Source organism: Rhinatrema bivittatum, chromosome 5, assembly GCF_901001135.1.
Source record: "Rhinatrema bivittatum chromosome 5, aRhiBiv1.1, whole genome shotgun sequence".
Lineage (NCBI taxonomy): Eukaryota > Metazoa > Chordata > Amphibia > Gymnophiona > Rhinatrematidae > Rhinatrema > Rhinatrema bivittatum.
The window spans coordinates 354321802-354341193 of NC_042619.1; the positions used below are offsets into that span (position 1 = coordinate 354321802).

A 19392-nucleotide genomic window follows, 5' to 3' on the forward strand; every position below is an offset into this window, starting at 1 on the left:
TGATTGATTGCAAGACCGTCAGCTCCAATTAGCATTTGAAATCCTCTCCTTCAGTCTTCCGTTTTCATTAGTGAAATTAAATGTTTGATTTCATATTTTTAATATTAAAGTACATGCCCGCTAATTTTACTATTTCATAGTTTTCCTTAGAGCTCTGTTTTCTTCTTGTGTTTGAGACTGTTGTATGTATTCCCCTTTGTTTGGGCAGATAGCTAGGGGGTCATCCAAGCCAATGAGCCAACTGCTAATAAAACCCTGAGTAGTATAAGAGCTCCTCAGAATATTCAGCTAAAATGTTCTCACGGATGCAGTTACTCTCTGGACCAAACTTTATCTCAAGATACGGAGTGAAGTAGCAGAGAAACATACATGTAAAATCAAGCCACTGGCATGCAATAGTAAGAGAGTATTTAAACATTTCCCTTTGAATGATGGATGCCAAAATTAAAATCAGGGGCAGGCCACGTGAGGACAGATTATCGGGAAGCGCGCCACTTAATATATTAAAAAAATGGATTAGGTCAGGAAAAATAATGGACCTAAATAAGTCCAAGTAATTGCATGCCTTGAACCCTTTGCAGAGAGATGTCAAGTTCAAAGCTGTCTTACTATAATCTATAACATGAAAATTATTGCATAGCTGATGTGTTTTTCTTGATTTTATTGGGCACAGTATGCTGTACTGTTACCTGTATTCTCTGTATTAGTTTATGCAACTGTTAGAACAATAAAAATATGTACATATGTAATAGTTTGCTGCTAATCCTAGAACTGTATTATGAAAGTGTAGCTTTACTAACGCTATCATATGAGTGGATGAATACTCTGAAATGAATGCACAGAAAGAAGCCTGACTTGCAGTGTTAATGTCCAGCAGGCTGCTTCTTACAGAGGTGACTGCTACGTCCATTTGCTATGGGGTGGGGGGAAGCATGATCAAATTTTGAGTTCTGTGTGTTAACAGAGGCATCAGTACCACGATTTTGGTAGCAATGCTGGATGGAAAGATTGTATTGGGCACAAAGAACTTTGGATAGTTCACAGTGGAGTCAATTTGCTAACTGGAAAAAAAATGGCATGAGAGTTACCAAAAGAGATCCTTAACACGCTTCCTGGTTAAATGTTTGCTCTGAGGTTGTGCAATAGTGGGTACTGCAGGCTACGTAACACACAGGGACGGTAATTTTTAAACAGGCGCGTGGGCAGACATGTGCGCGCTTTTGCCGGCTGATGTTCAGAGACTGGTTCCATTCTATGTTATAAAATACCCTGGATGCACATACATATGCATGCAAATGTCGCTTCTACCACGTAAATGGGGGAATTTATATATGGGACATATGCCGACGCCATCCACCATTTTCCCAGTTCACCCAATTTAGGGAAAGCACTTGCAACTCCTAATTTAATAGCCACCCTCCCCCCCCCCCCGATAGCCCTGACCCTTAAAACCCTTGCCTATATTTTTTGTTTTACCTCTTACATGACATCCATAGAGGTAGTAAATGTACATGCCAGGGGACCCTAGCACACACAAGGACGTTTAGGTATTTACGTGCCAGGCACCGACATGCCCGCACTCCGACCAAACCAAGCCCACACGCCATTCCTTTTTAGAAACTTTTTACTTGCGCACGCGGTAGGAGATACGAACATACTCGAATGCCTTTTAAAATCCGCTCTGCATCCAACAGCCCCACTTGTGCACGTATCTCCCACTTTTGGGCTTTTAAAATTTGACTTTGTCATTATTTAGATGCATTTATACTTTTGCACTCCCTGAACTTTTCAAGCCTTTCATCGGATTGTAGAGGGGTCTGTTTACTAATGTGCAGGATCTAGACAACGCATGTTTACTGTGGCTCCCATTGCTGCCAGCGGGGACTATTCACTGAAGGGTCGATTTTAAGACCCGTGCGCGTGGTTCCCGGCACGCGCACAGGTATGCAGCTATTTTATAACACGCACGCGTTGGCACATGCGTGTTATAAAATCCGATATCCGCGCGCATGCGTGCGGTGGATTTTGACATCGGCGTGTGCATGTGCGGGCGGGTAGCCTCTTCCGTGTGCAAGGGGGGGGGATTTTAAAAAGGCAACATGTGGCGACATGAGAAGGGCTTCCCCATTTCCCTATACCCCTACCTAACCTTCCTACCCTTCCCCTCTCCTCTCCGACCCCCCTTTTCCCCTTCCTAGCTACTCACGTTTTTGTTCTATTACTTACTGCGCCATCCCGGCCCGCCCACTCTGCAGGGCCTGACACTTCCGCGCGTAACGGGGGTTATGAGCATGGCCCCCCGGCCTGTTCTAAAACGGGTGCGGCGTGCGCAAGGTCCTGGCCCGGCGTTACCCCCATTTTATTTTACGCGAGCAGGCCTTCTAAAATCAGGCCGTAATAACGTGCGACGAAGTGTGCTAAGCATGCACCACACTTTAGTAAACAGGCGTCAGAGACAATTATAAGATGACTCAGCACAAAATTTAAGAAAGGAAAGTTAAAAGGGAAAGTTGCACAACACCAAAACCAATACAAAAAGCCAGAAAGAAAGAAATATTTAGCTGTAACAGCAGAAACAACTCAGAATTTTCGCTGTTTCTTCCTAACTGAATGGATGCAATCAACTTGCCGGACGAATCTTCTGGCACAGTACACGGTCACACGTTTATTTACACTACCGTCGAAAAAAATAAATAAAGAAGGGAATGAAAGGAAGAGAAAGCCATGAGAAAACCCAATTCAGTCTTACCATGTGCGTGTTGGTGGTCGATAGCTGAGGATAGCGCGAGAAGCAAGTAGCAAATGGAAACAAAAAAAAACAAGCAAGATGTACAAACATAATCCAAAAATAAATTTTAAAGGATGCATAACATGCAGATGAGTCTGTAAATTAAATAGCCATGCTGTAAATGTTTTAATGCATGAAAAGAGGAGTAAAAACAACAATCTGGGTACACATGCACAACAAACCTACCCAAGGGGGAAGCCACAGAAAACTGGAGTGTGTAAAGTTTCTGGGGTAACCTGCACGGAGTGACCATGGTTTAGGTGTGGGCTTCGAAGAAGAGGGAGAGGCCAGAGCCGTGGCTGGTTCTGGTGGCTGTGGTGCTATAACACGTGGAAGGACGACCTGGGGGCTGGATTTAGTGCTGACCTTGACAGAATCGGAGTCCTGACAGGGCCGGTGAGTTGGAAGAGGAAAGTCCTTTAACAAACGCTGGGCCTGCCTAGGACTGATGTGGAGGGCGGTGAATAAAAAAAAAAAAAAAAAGAAGGGATGGGAGATCATCTAAAAGATATGCGGGTGAAGGGGGAGCAGGACTAGTGTTGGATTGTGTGTGGGGGGTGTTTTATGCTTATCTAAGCAAAGTGGAAAAATCTTAGCTTTGAAAAGCAATACTCTCAGCACAAGTTACAAAAGTTCACACTAATTAGAAGTGGGAAGCATTATAAGTACAACGTTAAATACTTATAATGCATTTCTCCCAAAGTACAGAAGCAGCTCTGGAGTCCCATAAGCTTTCGTACCGGCAGTAGACGAAATTGTACCTTTCTTGTGCCATTCCATTCTGAGAATATCCATTTCCTCTACTGACCCAAAATGCTTACCTGTCCATTGCTCGTTACGGCTGCATTATCGAACAGGAAATAAGCACCAAAGAAAAATACTACAGCATCAAAAAGTCCCAGGAATGTCCAATAAATGAACAAACGCCAGCGCAGTAATGCATTCTTGGCAATGTCCCTGTGAAGGAAGAGAAGTGCACTTATGCTGACACGGTAAAAAAAAACCACACAAAACAAAGCATAGCCTAATGCAACGTAAGCAAACTTTTCTTGGTGTCAAAAGCTCTCTTATTCCATTTACTACAAAACTGTCCTCCCTCATGCCAGTCACCCTCCCTCCCTCCCCTCCAAACCCCCCCCCCAAAACAAACAAAAACCCCCAAAGCTAACAAGACAGACATAAAACACTGAACTGCCTTCTACAGAGACACTGTAATGTTCAGATGTGAAGCACGGCCTACGCTGCACACGAAAGCGTGCAGTTTAGTACTGTCCTAACCCAGGACCCAGGCGGAGAAGAGGCAAGAGTAGGAAGGAACCTCCGTGTTTGTTATAAGCAACAAAACCACCCCGCTGATTTTCTCCCATTTTTGTTTGTTATAACCAACGCTGATAAAGTCCCAGGAACAACAGAACAGAAGGTACAAGGCGTGAGACACAAACAAGTACTTTCAAGCAAGTCAAATACGCAATGCAATTCTAGATCTAGGGCTATTTTTACCCCCCCCCGTTATGGTGCACAACCAAGCAGCTCCTTTAAATGGAGGTTACATCTTGCAAGTTTCTACAAATGGTTTGACAAACTTTATAATCTTCACTAAAAAACTATAGATTTCAGAATACCACTGTCTGCAGGTTAAAACAGTAGTACATCCATCCTGCCTTTTTAACGCTATTACCACCATATTTTGGATTCATGCTATTTTTCTTGATTTTTCTCCCTCATCTTATAGGCTTGATAATACGCACGGGGGTTCATTTTTTTGTCCCTGTAGTTTCATTATTTTTCCTGTTATAGCATTTTGATGAATCTAGGGGTATAACAACTCATGGATGGTAAGAAAGAGGGGCGAGTTTATGGCCCCTGAAACCTAAACCACCACCACAAGCACCTCACCATTACCTGGCCCTCCTATAGAAATATAAGTAATTAAGTACTATGAAGGCCCTATAAATAGGTTGGTGCTCTCTCTCTCTAATTAATCCTACCCAAACCCATTCCCTAATCTCGCCCCTTCATAAAACCTGCATTTACGGCATTAAGATAAGATGTGTTATTTTCCTTTCAAATATGTTAAAAGATACTAAAAATAAATAAAAATACCTCCTGGACTTTTAAGTGACTTACCTGTACAGTGAAGGATCTCTCTTGAGCACGTCCATGCTGACATGCTGTTCAATCAGACTGTACAAGAGGATAGGAAGGGATGTGAAACTGATATTGTACAGAGTTAGATATGCAGCATCATATAAAGGCTGTAAAAAGGAGAAAACTTTTCAGATAAAACTACATGTGCAAGATTAAATATTGATCTGAAATGAAAGACAAGTACATATTAATCACTACGTTTATGCCGGGGGCACTAATAATTATATGAAACTTAAAACACCTTCTAAAACGTTTTTTCAGTATAAAATATTTTTTTTTAAATTTCAGAGAATATTAGGACCAGAGTTTTCTGGTATGGTAAAAAAAAGTTGAAATTGGTTCAAAATAAGTATTGGTATAATATAGCGGTGACGGGACATTTTGGTCCAATTTGATTGATATAACGTGAAGATCACTGCAAGTGGTGGAGTGAATTAGGTGTAACTCAGAAGTTAGCCAGCTAAATGAATATTTGGGCACTTATCTGAGTAAATGGTAACTGGATAAGTTAAGGGCATTCCAGAGGCATAAATGCAAGGTATTGAGTTAGCCGGCTATCTTAAAGCCGGCTGGCTATATACCTTTGAAGTTAGCCGGATAGGTTTATCCGGCTCACTTTGCTATCCAGACTGTGTCTGAATATAGACCTTTCAGCTTTTAAGTTAGTCAATGTAGTTTTTAATTGTGCTATTTCATACAGAGGTAAAGGTTATATTTGCTTTTCAGTAGATATCTAGGCTGTGTTCAGTACCAAATGGTGGGTTATACAAGATGTGCTGTGGACAATGTTCTGCTATTCCTTACCATGAAAAGGCCTGGCAGCGTGAGCAGGAGGGAATCTTTTACATCAGCGGGGTAGCATGATCACACCTCTATTGCTGCATTGTACCTCACTCTGCCTGCACGTGCTCATATTGCAAAAGTGCAACATACCTTGACTTAATACCCTTTATCCCAGCTACTGAAATGGAAAAAGGTCAGGGAACACCCACTGGAAGACTAAGGGGGTCTATGCACTGAGACATGTTAAAACTAGACTAGTAACGTGAGTTACTACTGACCTTAATACCTGACATACAAAAACGAGCTTCAGAATGCCTTGGTACTAAAATAGTTGTGCTCCACTGAATGCAATCACTTAAAACGTGGAGAAATGGCGACAATGCTGATATGCATAGTACATGGGTGTTAGCTAATGCGGTTAATGCAGACCAGCACTAATACTCTTTATTACATAGAGCTTCTCTGGAGATGATGCCACTGATGGACATTCAGTCACAAAAAAAAAAAAACCCAAAGACAAATAGATTTATCAGGAAGGGAAGACAAGAAAAATGAAGTAAACAACCAGAAAAAAAACTCCTCTCTCCTGCTACGCGACTCAACTCACCCAACCTCTGATGGCCCCATGTCTAAAAGGTTTCTCTCATTCTGTCTCTATGATAAAACCCATTTTGCTAATTGCTTGAGACTTTGGGGCTCTCTTTAAATCACCAAGAAAATAGCTGGCAAAAATATCTGGTGCAGGCTTGGCAGCTCAAAAGTGCCAGGATACTTTAACAAAAAGAGACAAATAAGAAAACGTATATTTAAACTGGATCCAAAGTGGCAAGACAAGACAAAATCCATGGCAAGCCCATCTATTCAAATGACTCTAAACTTAGTTTAAAAAAAAAACAAAAAAAACCCCAAACCTTAAGGTAAGCCTCAAACAAGGAGCCAGCAAATTCTCTACATAGGAAACTTAACACTGGGCAAACCTGTGCTGGATATCAGAATTTCCAATTACTAACTTCTGTATATCAAAGGAAATGATTAATACTCTACAAAATAGTCTAGGCAATGCACATCATTTGGCTGCCATGAGAAAACAGCTGCTAAAAATGAACTGGTGTACTTTTTTTCTGTCAATTCAGGGGACTGCATTTCTTTAAACGAGTAGCTTGGCATCTCCCAATATAAAACAAGCTCTGCAAATTGTTATTTTCTTTCCAACGGCCATAGCCCAGATGCAGCTTCCCATATTCTTTCATTAGAAATCTACAAGCAAGAAGGGTGTTTTGGATAGGGTATGACTGCGTCACCCCAACTGATCTGACTTGTCATCCAGATAAAAAGTTAACTGGATAAGTACAGGTTGCTCAGCGAGGCTGCATATTTGAGTGGCACCATTTATCCAGCCAAGTCTGAACTTTAGCTGGAAAAACGGCACTGAATATCAGGCTCTAAGAGTACTTTGTAACTATGGCACATTTCAAAGCACAAGTACATGGGAACTTATTTTTGGTGAAAGGTCTGTGGGTAGAAAAGCAGGTGCTGTCTTTGCCCCACTGCGGATAATTGCCTGCAAAGAAATTACAGAAGTTTCTGCCCTCGGTCACTTTCAAAGCACATGGCCCGATCCCAGTTAAAAGCTCTTGTGCTTTTTTTTCTGATGCCAGAACAAATCAGCATTGCTTTTGACTTCCTGGGTGCAAGTTGTCTGAAAATAAAAACCTACCTGTATCCTTACATACAGTCCCTGGAAAACTTTAATGCTGGCTCTTGGCCATTACCTAGAGTTAGCCAGCTAAGTTATTTGGCTAATTGAACTCTACCTTGCGATGCCCCTGAAATACCTCTCACATATCCGAATACATTTTATTCAGATAATGAATTACCTGGATAGATGCGGACTACATTCAAAACCCAGCATTTGTCTGGATAATGTAAAAGTTATCTGGACATATGGCTTTGAATATTGACCTTGGTTGCCAAATCTATCCTGGAGAATCCCCAACCGGTTGGGTTTTCAGGATGTCTGCAATCAATTAGGCATGAGATAAGCCGGCATATATTGCCTCAGTTTCATGAACATTTTTCTCATACATATTCAATGCACATATCACTGACCACCTATCTGGCAGGACCCCCCCAGGTTTGGGAAACACGGTTTTAGATATTTATTTTCTTAATATGATTTTGAGATGAGTTTTTAAATTTTGTTTCATTATATTTGTACCAGGCTGTGATATGCTATTTGCAGAGTGCAATACATTTTACTATTATAATCTCCTGATTCAATTTTTAAGGGAAGATGGAAAGACTTGATTAAAAAAATGAAACCATACTTTTACTAACCTGTTGTGAAAACCCACAGAAGAACTGGTACAAGAACTGAGGGAAAATGAAGCAGACGTTCTGAAACAAAGAGTCACAGAGTCATTAAATAAAGCTCCGCATTTATCCCCATGCTCTAAACACACAGACTGTAACTAGTCCATTACACAAAAGCACAGTAAGTAATGAAGATGGTCCCCTACCTTATAAAAGAAATATTGCACCAGCTCAGCTATTCTAACATAATAAAAGTGGCCATGGACTAGCAGCATCTTTTTCAAATGCTTGAATTTTGGAATTGCATAATCGCTGTTCCTTGCAGCTTGACGTCCCTCTTTGCCAACGATCCCTAAAAGAAAAGCCCTTTCAGAGGTCACAGTACAAGCCAAAAGGTATGGAAAACAAGGAGAGCTGTTAAGTCACAGCCAAGAAGAGAAAAGGTATCTGTTGATCAGACTTCACAAGAGACTTTGCTGTAATCTTACATTGCGTAATATTCTCTCTCTTTGTGCAATGAAGGATTCCCTTTACCTAGTCCCTTTGAAAATACATTTAAAACAAGTAAAAACAGCACTTACCTATCCCGACATGTGCTTCTAGAATCATACTGACATCGTTTGCTCCATCACCAATTGCTAATGTTATTGGGTGCTCTTTTGATGCTTTAATTAGTTTAACAATCTGGGGTGGGGAAAAAAAATTTCAAAACATCTTTTCTTACCATCTCCTCCTCATGCTGTTACTACTGTATTAAATAATGCTGAGAGCACTTTTATGAATGTCAATTTACAAGACAAAGAGATGACTATATTTTGTTCACCCAAGGCAGGAATCACAAGGGAAGATATATATATGTAGATAGATATAGATATATATAGATAGAGAGAGAGAGAGAAATCACAAAAACGGCAATGTGTACACCTAACTAGTGCTTATTATATCACACAAAAATTAGTTCCAATGGAGAATGGAAAAAAAAGCACGTCAATCTATATTTTTTCATTCTCCATTGGGAGTAATTTTTATGTTATATATCTATATATATCTATACACACACACACACACACATAATTGAACAAACAATGCACATCTGGGCAAACAATGGCATCGAACTATGGATACACAGTTTAGCAAATGTTTACATGGAAGCTGCATTGACTACATAATATGCACCAATATTTTAAGTGACTGCCTTGCAATTCTCCTAAACATCTGCAAGCAGTCATATTCAGAAAAGTATTACAAACTGCATCACATCCAAGAATGCACAAAAGAAAAAACCCCACGCCCTCTGAATCTCAATAAAATGGAAATTCTTTGGATATGAAACAAAATACAGAAAAATTACGGACTTGAAAATCCTATTTGGAACCTACAAGCTTCCATTAAGAACATAGGTCAAAAGCTTCGGTTACACAGGACTCGGAACTCATCAAGCTCCCACAAACAAAAGCAATAGTAAAAAGTTGCTATTCTCAACTACAAAATTTGAGAAGACATTTGCCTACGCATTGACAAAAAGCTATTCACAGTGGTTCAAGCCATGGTAACCACACAACTGGATTGACGAGACGCAGTGTACAAGGATGTAAGATAAGGTCCTCCACAACTCTAGATAAAAATACAAATATCACAGCATGGACACAAAAAGCATGACCACAACTCCCCCAAATCCTACATAAGCTACACTGGTTACCAATATTGTAAGGAATATAATTCAAAACATTGATGCTGGTGCTCAAGGTTTTAAGAGATGAAGGATTTTATCTATTAGTCTTTTCCTCATCTATGACCACGCCATCCAGACCACCAAGATCCTCCCCCGGCTCTTTAATGTCAATTCTATCATCAAAAGACACGACATCCGCAATAGTTCCCTTCTCAGGAGCAGCACCTGCCTCCTGGAATTTGCTCCTAGAAATGCTACGAGAAACACAAGACTACCCCCATTTCAGGAAGCAATTAAAAGTCAGACCTGAGTTATGACGACACCAAATGGGCATTGCCTCAAATATACTGCTAAAAACAAACATTTCCCACTATTTATTTTTGCATACACCACTAGTATTTTATTGCTGTAATTAGTGTTTGTTAATCTAAAATTTTGTCCGAAGGTGCATCTTTAGATTACCAACTGAAATAAGATTTTTCTGTTTTAAATTGTTATACCCATTCTATTTGTAAGGCTCCTAGTGATCTCTGGCTCATATGCAATTATTCCAATGTACATAAACCACTTTAGGTGAATTTCATATTAAAAAAGTAAGTAATATTATAAGAGGTGTGCATATCTTTTTATTTCATATCCGTTGTGTTTTCGCTTCGGGGGGGGGGGGGGGGGGGGGGGGAGGGGGGCCATGTCAGTCCACTCCCGGATCAGAATTTTGTTTTCCCTTTCAATTTCATTTTTTAAAAAACCCCCAAAAATTCCCCAAACCCACCCCAACCCTTCAAATTTAATTAAATACAAAGCCCCGCACCCCTCCTGACCACCCCCCCCTCCAAGACTCATCCAATGACCCTGGTGGTCCAGCGGGGGGCCTGGGCGTGATCTGTTCTTGGGCCATCGGTTGCCAATAATCAAAATGGCGCCGGCGGCCCTTTGCCCTTACCATGTGATAGGGAATACTGGTGTCATTTTTTTTTCCTCCTAGATTTTTTTTTTTGCCTCTGTTTCTTTGTTTTGTTATTTAGTTTATTCAGTTTTGCTGTCCTTTGCCTCCGGCTAACTTAGCGCCTCAAGTTACTACCTCCTTGTTATATGTAACTTTCGCCTCTTGTTAAATGGTTGATTAAGTTCTACCCCTTGTTACATGTAAACCGATTTGATTTGAATTTATTCATGAAGGTCGGTATAGAAAAGCGTTAAATAAATAAATACATGTGCACTTTAAGAAAAAAAAAAAAAGATAGGAAAACCACATGAAATTTCGTGGGTTTTCCTATCATTTTTTTTCCTTCCCAAAACGTGGCAAAATATCGACTATTTCCTATTTTGTTGAAAATGACTGCACATCTCTAGTAATAAATCCAAATAAATATATTATATCACAAGCATCATAGAGGCACAGGATACAGTGGAAGTCATTTTCAAAAGGTTTTATGCACGCAAATGGGTTTTTGAAAATGGCTACGATATGTAACTTTTGAAAATTCACTCCAGCATGCGTAAAGTACTATTACTTCTGTTAGCATGGCTATTCCCAAAGGTGAAGTAGAATTGAGGGAGTTGTTCAAAAAAATGTAAAAACTAATTACTTTGCAGCAAAGCTTGTGATTTGTCTCGGGTAAGCATCAACATTTCTTATTTGTACTTACTATACCCAACAGAGCATAATATAATATTATCCTAAACAGCTACAAATTATCCAGACTCTACACCATATAGCAGTGGCACTCAACCCAGTCTACTGGACACATCTGGTCATTTACATTTTTAGGATAGCTACAGTGACTATGCATGAGATAGATTTGCAACCAACAGATAAATTCCACTTTCCTTGCCGCTGAGTATGTAAAAGTCCCACATTTTATTAGATAAAAACATCTAAGCTTTTCTAAAAATGAATGACCATTATAAATGCATTCCAAGACTGCATTATTTGTTTTAAATGACTAATGTGCTACGAACATTAGTATAGAATCATTGGTCATCTGAAAAAAATGACATCTCAAGAGAACATCATTCCTCATGAAGTATTTTTTTTAAATTATATGTGAAAATCTTTGACTTTTTTTTAATTTTTAGGAATATGCAAATAAAATGTTATAAATATCTGGAAAAGGAGCTAAATATCACTGGTCTGAAAGCAGCAACATAAGCCTGCTAATGGTTGGTAGAAGCGTTTATCCCCTGGAGTCCAAACATTCACGTAAAGAATAGTCATAAAATTGTTGAATTGTATATATTTGGCAAAACTACACCTATTAATATGCCAACATCACTACATTCAATAAGATAGATAATCCCCTTATTCTTTTTTTTTTTGCTATTACCAGTTTGAAGCAATTTGCCTGTTGTCTTACCAACTTAACTAGGCAGGAATTAAAAGCAAGTCAATAGGTGGATAAAGGGAAATAGAATTCTGAAAAACAAACTTGTATATTTTGTTCAAGAAAATAGCAATGTCTATTACTGGGATTTCCAAAATTGTACTCTTGGCTAATAAAATTACTGTACCTTGAAATGCTCACAAGTTAAGTGCCAGAGTTGGTGGTGATTTCAAATATTAACCTCAACATGTAATACAATGTCAGCAGCAATACAGAAAAGTGAAACAAACCTGAGCTTTCTGCAGTGGTGCCATTCGGCAGCAGAGAACAGCACTACAGTTCCTGCAGATTTCAAGGAAGAGCTCCCTGTAGTTGCCAGGATGCCCATCTTGTCTTGGCTTCATTAAGAGAGACAATGCTGCCCCATCTATTATTAAGCCATAGTCTTGAAAATCAGTGGAAAACCTGCAGAAATTGACAAAAGTTCAAGAAAAAATTGTAGAACCTAGAAGATGTTGGTAGAAGAGGACCACTTAGCCCATCCATGCTGACCATTTGGGCCCGCCTACTATACTGTCACAGGTCTTAACTCGATCCGTGGTCTTCTCCCTCTCTCTGTCCTATGTAACTGTCCCATCCACGCTTGATTTCTGTCACTATTTTGGCTCATCGCCTCTGCTGAAAACTGGCTTCAAATATCTGCGAGTGTGTGAGACTGCGCGAGTGTGCGAGTCTGCATGTGAGACTGCGCGAGTGTGCGAGACTGCGCAAGTGTGTGTGTTTGTTTCCTCCTGAGTCTCTCTCCCTTGAATTTCATGATGGCTCCTTGTTCCCGAACTCTTCCTTTAATGGAAAATGCTACTTCTGGCAATTTATTGAAGCCCTTTTCCCTTCTTGCCCGTAGAGAATACAGCCTGCATTTTAAAAGCCCTGCGCGTGTAAAATCCGGGCTTTACGCGCGTGGCTGGGCCTTGCGCGCGCTAAACCAATTTTCAAAGGGGCCCGAGGAGCTGAAGTAAGTTGCGAAACAAAGAAAAAAATAAGTAAAAAGGTAGGGTTTAGGGGGTGTGGAGTAGAGTGGAAAAGAGGTTAGGAAGTTTCCTCCTAGTCCGCTCCTTATAATTAGAGTGGACTGGGAGGGAACTGGGGGAAGACCTGAATGCGTTGCCACGCGGAAATTGCAAAAATCCTCCCCCTCCCCCGCACATACACGCGCGGATGATAAAATCTGGCACGCATGTGTGCGTGCCCCATGGATTTTATAACGTGTGCGCACCAGCGTACGCATGTTATAAAATTGGCTCGTCTGTGTGTGCGTGTGCCGGGATGCGCGCGCACGTTATAAAATCTACCCCTACGTTTTTCAGTTCCTTCAGTCTGTTTGCGTATGGTTTATTACACTGCTCTAATGTAGCATTTTGATGATTGTCCTTTAAAATTGCCTCTACCCTATCAATGTTCTTTTGTAGATGTGGTCTCCAGAATGGAACATATTACTCAAGTCGGGGTTTCATCAGAGACCAACACAAGGTAATAATACTTTCCTGCTAGTGACAATTCTTTTTATGCATTAAAATATAAAAATGCTTTATCCTCATCTCTGGAACCTCTGCACCCCAAGGTCTCTTTTCTGTTTGTTGATTTCTAGGTCATCTCCTCCAAAATAATATTTAGTGCTTGGATTTCTTCACTTCAAAAAGCAGAATTTGCACTTTTTAGGATTAAAGTGTAATGGCTGAAACCTTGATCATTTTTTCAATATTTTAAAGTCATTTTTCAAGTTATCTATCCCCCAAGCATGTCTGCTATTTTACAGATTTGCATATCATTTGCAAACAGGCACACTTTCCCCATCAGCTCTTCCAAAATGTCACGTATAGACATTGAAGAGCACTTGATATTAGTAGTCAGTAACCTATTATTTAAAAACAGCCATGATTCTTGAAGACTGGAAGGTGGCCAATGTGATGCTGACTTTAAAAACAGGCTCCAAGGGTGATCTGGGAAATTACAAGCTGGTGAGCCTGATATTACTGCCAGGCAAAAAAAATGGTAGAAATCATTCTTAAAAACAAAATCACTGGCCATATAGATAAACATGGATTAATGGAGAAGAATCAACATAGTTTTATCAAGGGCAAGTCTTGTCTTTTCAATCTTTTAGAATTTCTTGAAGGTGTAAATACACCTATAGATAAAGGTGAGCAAGCTGATATATATTTGATTTTCAGTAGGCATTTGGCAAAGTCCCCCAAGAGAGACTCCCCAGGAAGTTACAGTCGTGGGATAGGAGGCAGTGTTCTATTGTAGATAGATAACTGCATAAAAGGCCAGAAACACAAGGTAGTACCAAACCATCAGTTTTGCAAATGGAGAAAGGTCGTTGTTGGGGGGAACCACAGGGATCGATACTGGCCTTTGCCGTTTAACATTTTCATAAATGATCTGAAAAAGGGAATGACTAGTGAGGGGGGGATCAAATTTGCCACCGACACAAAATTATTCAATGTTAAAACAGCAGTGGATTGTGGGCAATTGCAGAAAGACCTTGTGAGATTAGGAGAAAGGGCAACTGAATGGAAGATGAAATGTAAATGTGGAAAAGTTCAGAGTGACGCACCTAGGGAAAAATAATCTCCAACTGCAGATACGCAATGCTGGGCTCTTTGTTGGGAGTTACTACTCGGGAAAAGGACCCTGGAATCCTTGTGGACAGTACATAGAGAACCTCTGCTCAATGCACGGGAGAAGTCCAAAAACCAAAGAGAATGCGAGAAATGAGAAAATGGAGAATAAAACATATCGCCTCTGTTTTGAGCCATGGTTCGACCGTATCTTGAGTATTGTGTGCAGTTCTGGTTGTGTCAACTCAAGAAAGACACAGCAGAAGCAGAAAAGGTGCAGAAGTGGGCAACAAAATTAAATAAAAGATGGGAACATCTCTCCTATGATGAGAAGCTGCGCAGGCTAGGGCTCTTCAGCTTGGAAGAGAGATGGTTGAGGGGGGGACAGGTAAATAAAGGATGATTATTTCAAATATTAAAACAAGGGACGCTCCATAAAAACAACCACCAGCAGACTCAAAAAAGATCGTAGAAAGTCCTTTTTCACTCAGCGCATTAACAAGCTGTGGAATCTGTTGTCAGAGGATGCTATCAAGGTGACTAGCGAAGCGGGGTTTAAAAGAGGCTTGGACAAGTTCTTGGAGGAAAGCCCAACGAAAGCTGTTACTATCCCAGGAGATGAGGAACAGGAATTAGATCTACTTGATGGGATGTGCCAGGTACTCGTGACCTGAATTGGCTACCAGCTAGCTAGTCTGCTCACCAGTTTTCTATAAGGAAATCCAATCTACTACCCTGGTACCTCAAAGAAATCAATCGGGATTGTTTGGCAAGATTTTACTCCTCCTGTGGAACCTTGTTGCTTAGGATCATGTAAACCCACCGGCATCGAAGTATCCGTTATTCTATCTTTAAGTAGCAATTTCATGACTTGGACCATTATTGATCTAAAACTAGCACATCTGGAACTTTCTTCTTCTACTCTTTTTCAGTGTATTAGAATCTCCCCTGCTACATGTGACTGGTGAGATTAAATTGAATTCCTTCTATGGCAAACGTCAGTCCCAAGCTACACCAGGAGAAAAATCTGTGATTAGTGTTGTTTTAAGACTTTCATTAAGACAAAGAAATTGCAGTATTCACATTGATCTACTCGCTTCCATCAGGGTCTAAGGGGGTACAATGTTATGCACACTGAATAGTACATTACTGTGAATCAATCAGCATAAGAACATGCCATACTGGGTCAGACCAAGGGTCCATCAAGCCCAGCATCCTGCTCCAACAGTGGCCAATCCAGGCCATAAGAACCTGGCAAGTACCCAAAAACCAAGTCTATCCCATGTGGCGACCAGAATTGTACACAGTATTCAAGGTGCGGTCTCACCATGGAGCGATACAGAGGCATTATGACATTTTCTGTTTTATTCACCATTCCCTTTCTAATAATTGCTAACATTGCTTTTTTGACTACCACGGAACACTGAATCGACGATTTCAATGTGTTATCCACTATGATGCCTAGATCTCTTTCCTGGGTGGTAGCTCCTAATATGGAACCTAACATTGTAACTATAGCATGGGTTATTTTCCCCTATATGCATCACCTTGCACTTATCCACATTAAATTTCATCTGCCATTTAGATGCCCAATTTTCCAGTCTTGCAAGGTCCTCCTGTAATGTATCACAATCCGCTTATGATTTAGCTACTCTGAATAATTTTGCATCATCTGCAAATTTGATTACCTCATTCGTCGTATTCCTTTCCAGATCATTTATAAATATATTGAAAAGCACCGGTTCAAGTACAGATCCCTGAGGCACTCCACTGCCCACCCCCCTCCACTGAGAAAATTGTCCATTTAATCTTACTCTCTGCTTGTAGAGGTCTTTCTTCAGATCAGGATCTTACTTGATGTTGCACGGGTTGGACGCACTGCTCGATGTCCAACTCTACATACCTTGGCTTCGGGGTTGCGTCTGCCTGGACCTCACCGCGGCGCGGCCATTGCTGTGCGAGCGACCAGAGCGGTGCGTATGGTAGGAGCTCTGGCTTCGGGTTCTCGTCTGGCTGCTGCTCGGACGTTGCAGGGCGCATGGCCAGAGTGGTTCATATGATCGGGGCTCTGCCGTCTTTGCTGGGGCTTCTCAGCGTCTCTGTCATCCCGGCTCTTTAGGTGCCTGCTCTGTTTACTTTTAATTTAAAGGACCAGTAACTTAACGTCTGTCCTCGTGGCCCTATTCTTTGACTTCACAGTGCAGGGACTATAAAAGGATAGTCCCTGCACTTTACTAGTGCCTTGGCAATGACTTTCTCCCAGTGCCCGGCTTTTCTTGTACTTCTGGGCATCCTAAGTTTTCTTTAGTTCCTGAGATTCCAGTGGTTCCTGATTTTTTCCTGTCCTGAGTTTCTGATTCATCCTGCTCTTTGGACTGACACCTGTCTTGACCTTCGCTTGGACTGACTACGATTATCACTGCTGGCCGTGATCTGTGCCTGGACATTAATCACAGAGACCCCACGTAAGTCCAGACGGCACCGGTACCCGAGGGCTCAACCTAAGGGGAACATGGGTTGGTAGTGGTGAAGCTCCAGCCTCGCCTGCCGAAGGTTAGGGATTAGTGGGGTTCCTCCTCACGGGTAGACTCACTCCTTCGGTCCAAGGGTCAACCTTCAGAACACTTGCTTTTAGTTACCAAATCTCCAAGTAAAGTATCTTCCTAAACTAGAGAGAGTTTTATCTTTGAGACTGTGGGAGATTTTGTGCATGATGCAGGGAACAATTTCTGTTCAAATTCAAGAACTTTCAGCTAAACATTCACAGGCCGATGCAATATGGACTCGCTAAAAACATGTATCCAAACTGGGAGCATTTTTTTTTAATGCGCTCACAATCACCTCTTCTGGGCACCCGATGCAATAAACAAATGAGCTGCCACGCTAAAAAGGCCGCGCTAGGGATAAATTGTGCATCCCTAGCGCATCCATGGCATGGGGCTCCCAGGAGACATGGCTGTGCATGGGTTAGTAAAACCCACGCTCATTTTACGAGCATCTGTAATCCCCTGTGGCAGCTATTTTACTGGCACAATATGCACACACAATATATATGGCCCAGAGCATGTATATTGTGGGTATATATATTGTACGCCTCCCCCAAATTTTTTTTTTTTTTTATGTCAACACTGTTTTTCGGACGGTGTGGCTTTCTGTGATTCTTCCTTCTTAGTACTGTGATGATACTAAGTAGTAAGAACCACAGAAAAGCAGTTTTTGGGGGGGTTTTTGGCATGCAGAAACACTTTACACCTGCTCCAGGCAGGCTAAAAAACTTTTATGGGTTAAAAAGTGCGTCTTGGGCACACTGGGATTTTTTGCATTGCGGGGCAATAGCTGATAGCCTCATCTACGTGGCATTTAACATGTGAGGAGCGCCATTAGCGACACCTTTGTTTGGATGCCTGTTTTGGACGCGCTGATCCCGTTTGCATTGGGGGTTATGGACGCGTGTCCAGAACGTGCATCCAACCGCTCGTTAAACTGTGCACTCGGAAGGGCGCACTTTATTGCATCGGCCTGTCGGTGTCACAGGGAAATTTTGAGGCTCAAGAGCTATGGCGTGCTAATATTAAACAGTGCCCGGATGCCGTGGAAGTTAGACACAAGCTAGAGAGAAGCATTTATTAAAGACTTGGCAGTAATTCAGAGCAAACTGAAATTTTATGAAAACACTTTGTGTGGACGTAATTTGCATCTGGTTCATTTTCCTAGAATTTCGCCTGCTTCGGCTTTAGAGATGTTTAAGGAACATGTGATTTACAATACTAAAGATAGTATACCACCTGAGTCTGTCCCACTTCTCTCCAGGGCCTTCTACCTTCCTGTATACAACTGTCATGAAGCTGAGGGACAAGTTCAGCCCTCTTGGGTTTCACAGGATGCTTTGGATTCAACTGGGTTTCCTGAGGGAATGGAGACAGACCAGGCTGTTTTGGCTGTGACGAACCTGACAGGATGTATGAACTGCAGAGCCCAAATGTTCCCCAGACCCTGAGGAAATGCAAGAGAGGAAGTGGCAGTTCCTTCTGCTGAAGTCAAGGATTTTGCAGCTGGAGGGTTTATTTCTTCTCCATTATCCATGTAAATATTTATTTACGCTTCAAGGAATTAGATATGTTATTTTGTATTCCTTAACAACAAGTCTTAATTAGTTGGTATCAGACCAAGGCCATGGTATAATTAGCTTTCTATTTTCTTGCTTCAGTTTCCCTGGGATCCCTGTTGATGGACCTTTAGAACTACTGAGATGTGGTTATGTCTCTTGCTATTGGTATTTGTTTAAAATTCACGCTGCATTATTGTTTTTACTTATGTTTGTTGCTTGCTAAATATATTTGATAATCAATATAGTTAAAAAAAAAACAAAAACCTAGCTTGTCTTGGGCATCTCATTTATTTTATATGAAAACTTTTCCCCAGAACCCACCTTAATGTAAACCATCTCTATCCGGTAAAACAAAACAAACAAAGCTTTAAAGTTGCTTCTTACTGAACCTATTTGGTACTTAATGCAGGCTGTCAAAGTAGAACGCCCTCAGATTAACCGGTAGTGCTGATTGTCTAGTCCCAGCCCAGCAGGCATTCTAGAGGCGGTACAAACCTTACCTTTAGGCTGCACAAACACTGTATGTTCTCTCTCTATATGTCATGTCAAATTCGCTCTGTGTACTAGCCCAACTAACAATTTGTTAATCTCAGCAACAGCAGACTATAACCTGAGAAAAATCAAACCATTAT

General features: G+C 41.1%; 1 protein-coding gene and 1 long non-coding RNA gene across 3 annotated transcripts in view; one reads left to right on the plus strand and one right to left on the minus strand.

Annotated features, from left to right (window-relative positions):
• Positions 1-18597, plus strand: part of LOC115093049 — a 110838-nt gene extending 92241 nt beyond the window's left edge. Inside the window, exons 2-3 of the long non-coding RNA XR_003857158.1 lie at positions 13498-13558; positions 18463-18597. This is a non-coding gene — a long non-coding RNA (uncharacterized LOC115093049). The remainder of the gene's footprint in view (positions 1-13497; positions 13559-18462) is intronic.
• ATP11A (ATPase phospholipid transporting 11A) overlaps positions 1-19392 on the minus strand; it is a 253400-nt gene that overhangs the window by 29483 nt on the left and 204525 nt on the right. For both annotated transcript variants that reach the window (XM_029604684.1, XM_029604685.1), the window contains exons 20-25: positions 12319-12493; positions 8614-8716; positions 8239-8384; positions 8057-8116; positions 4916-5043; positions 3610-3745 (exon numbers count right to left, since the gene is read on the minus strand). In XM_029604684.1, coding sequence (XP_029460544.1) covers positions 3610-3745; positions 4916-5043; positions 8057-8116; positions 8239-8384; positions 8614-8716; positions 12319-12493 — 748 coding nt within the window. The remainder of the gene's footprint in view (positions 1-3609; positions 3746-4915; positions 5044-8056; positions 8117-8238; positions 8385-8613; positions 8717-12318; positions 12494-19392) is intronic.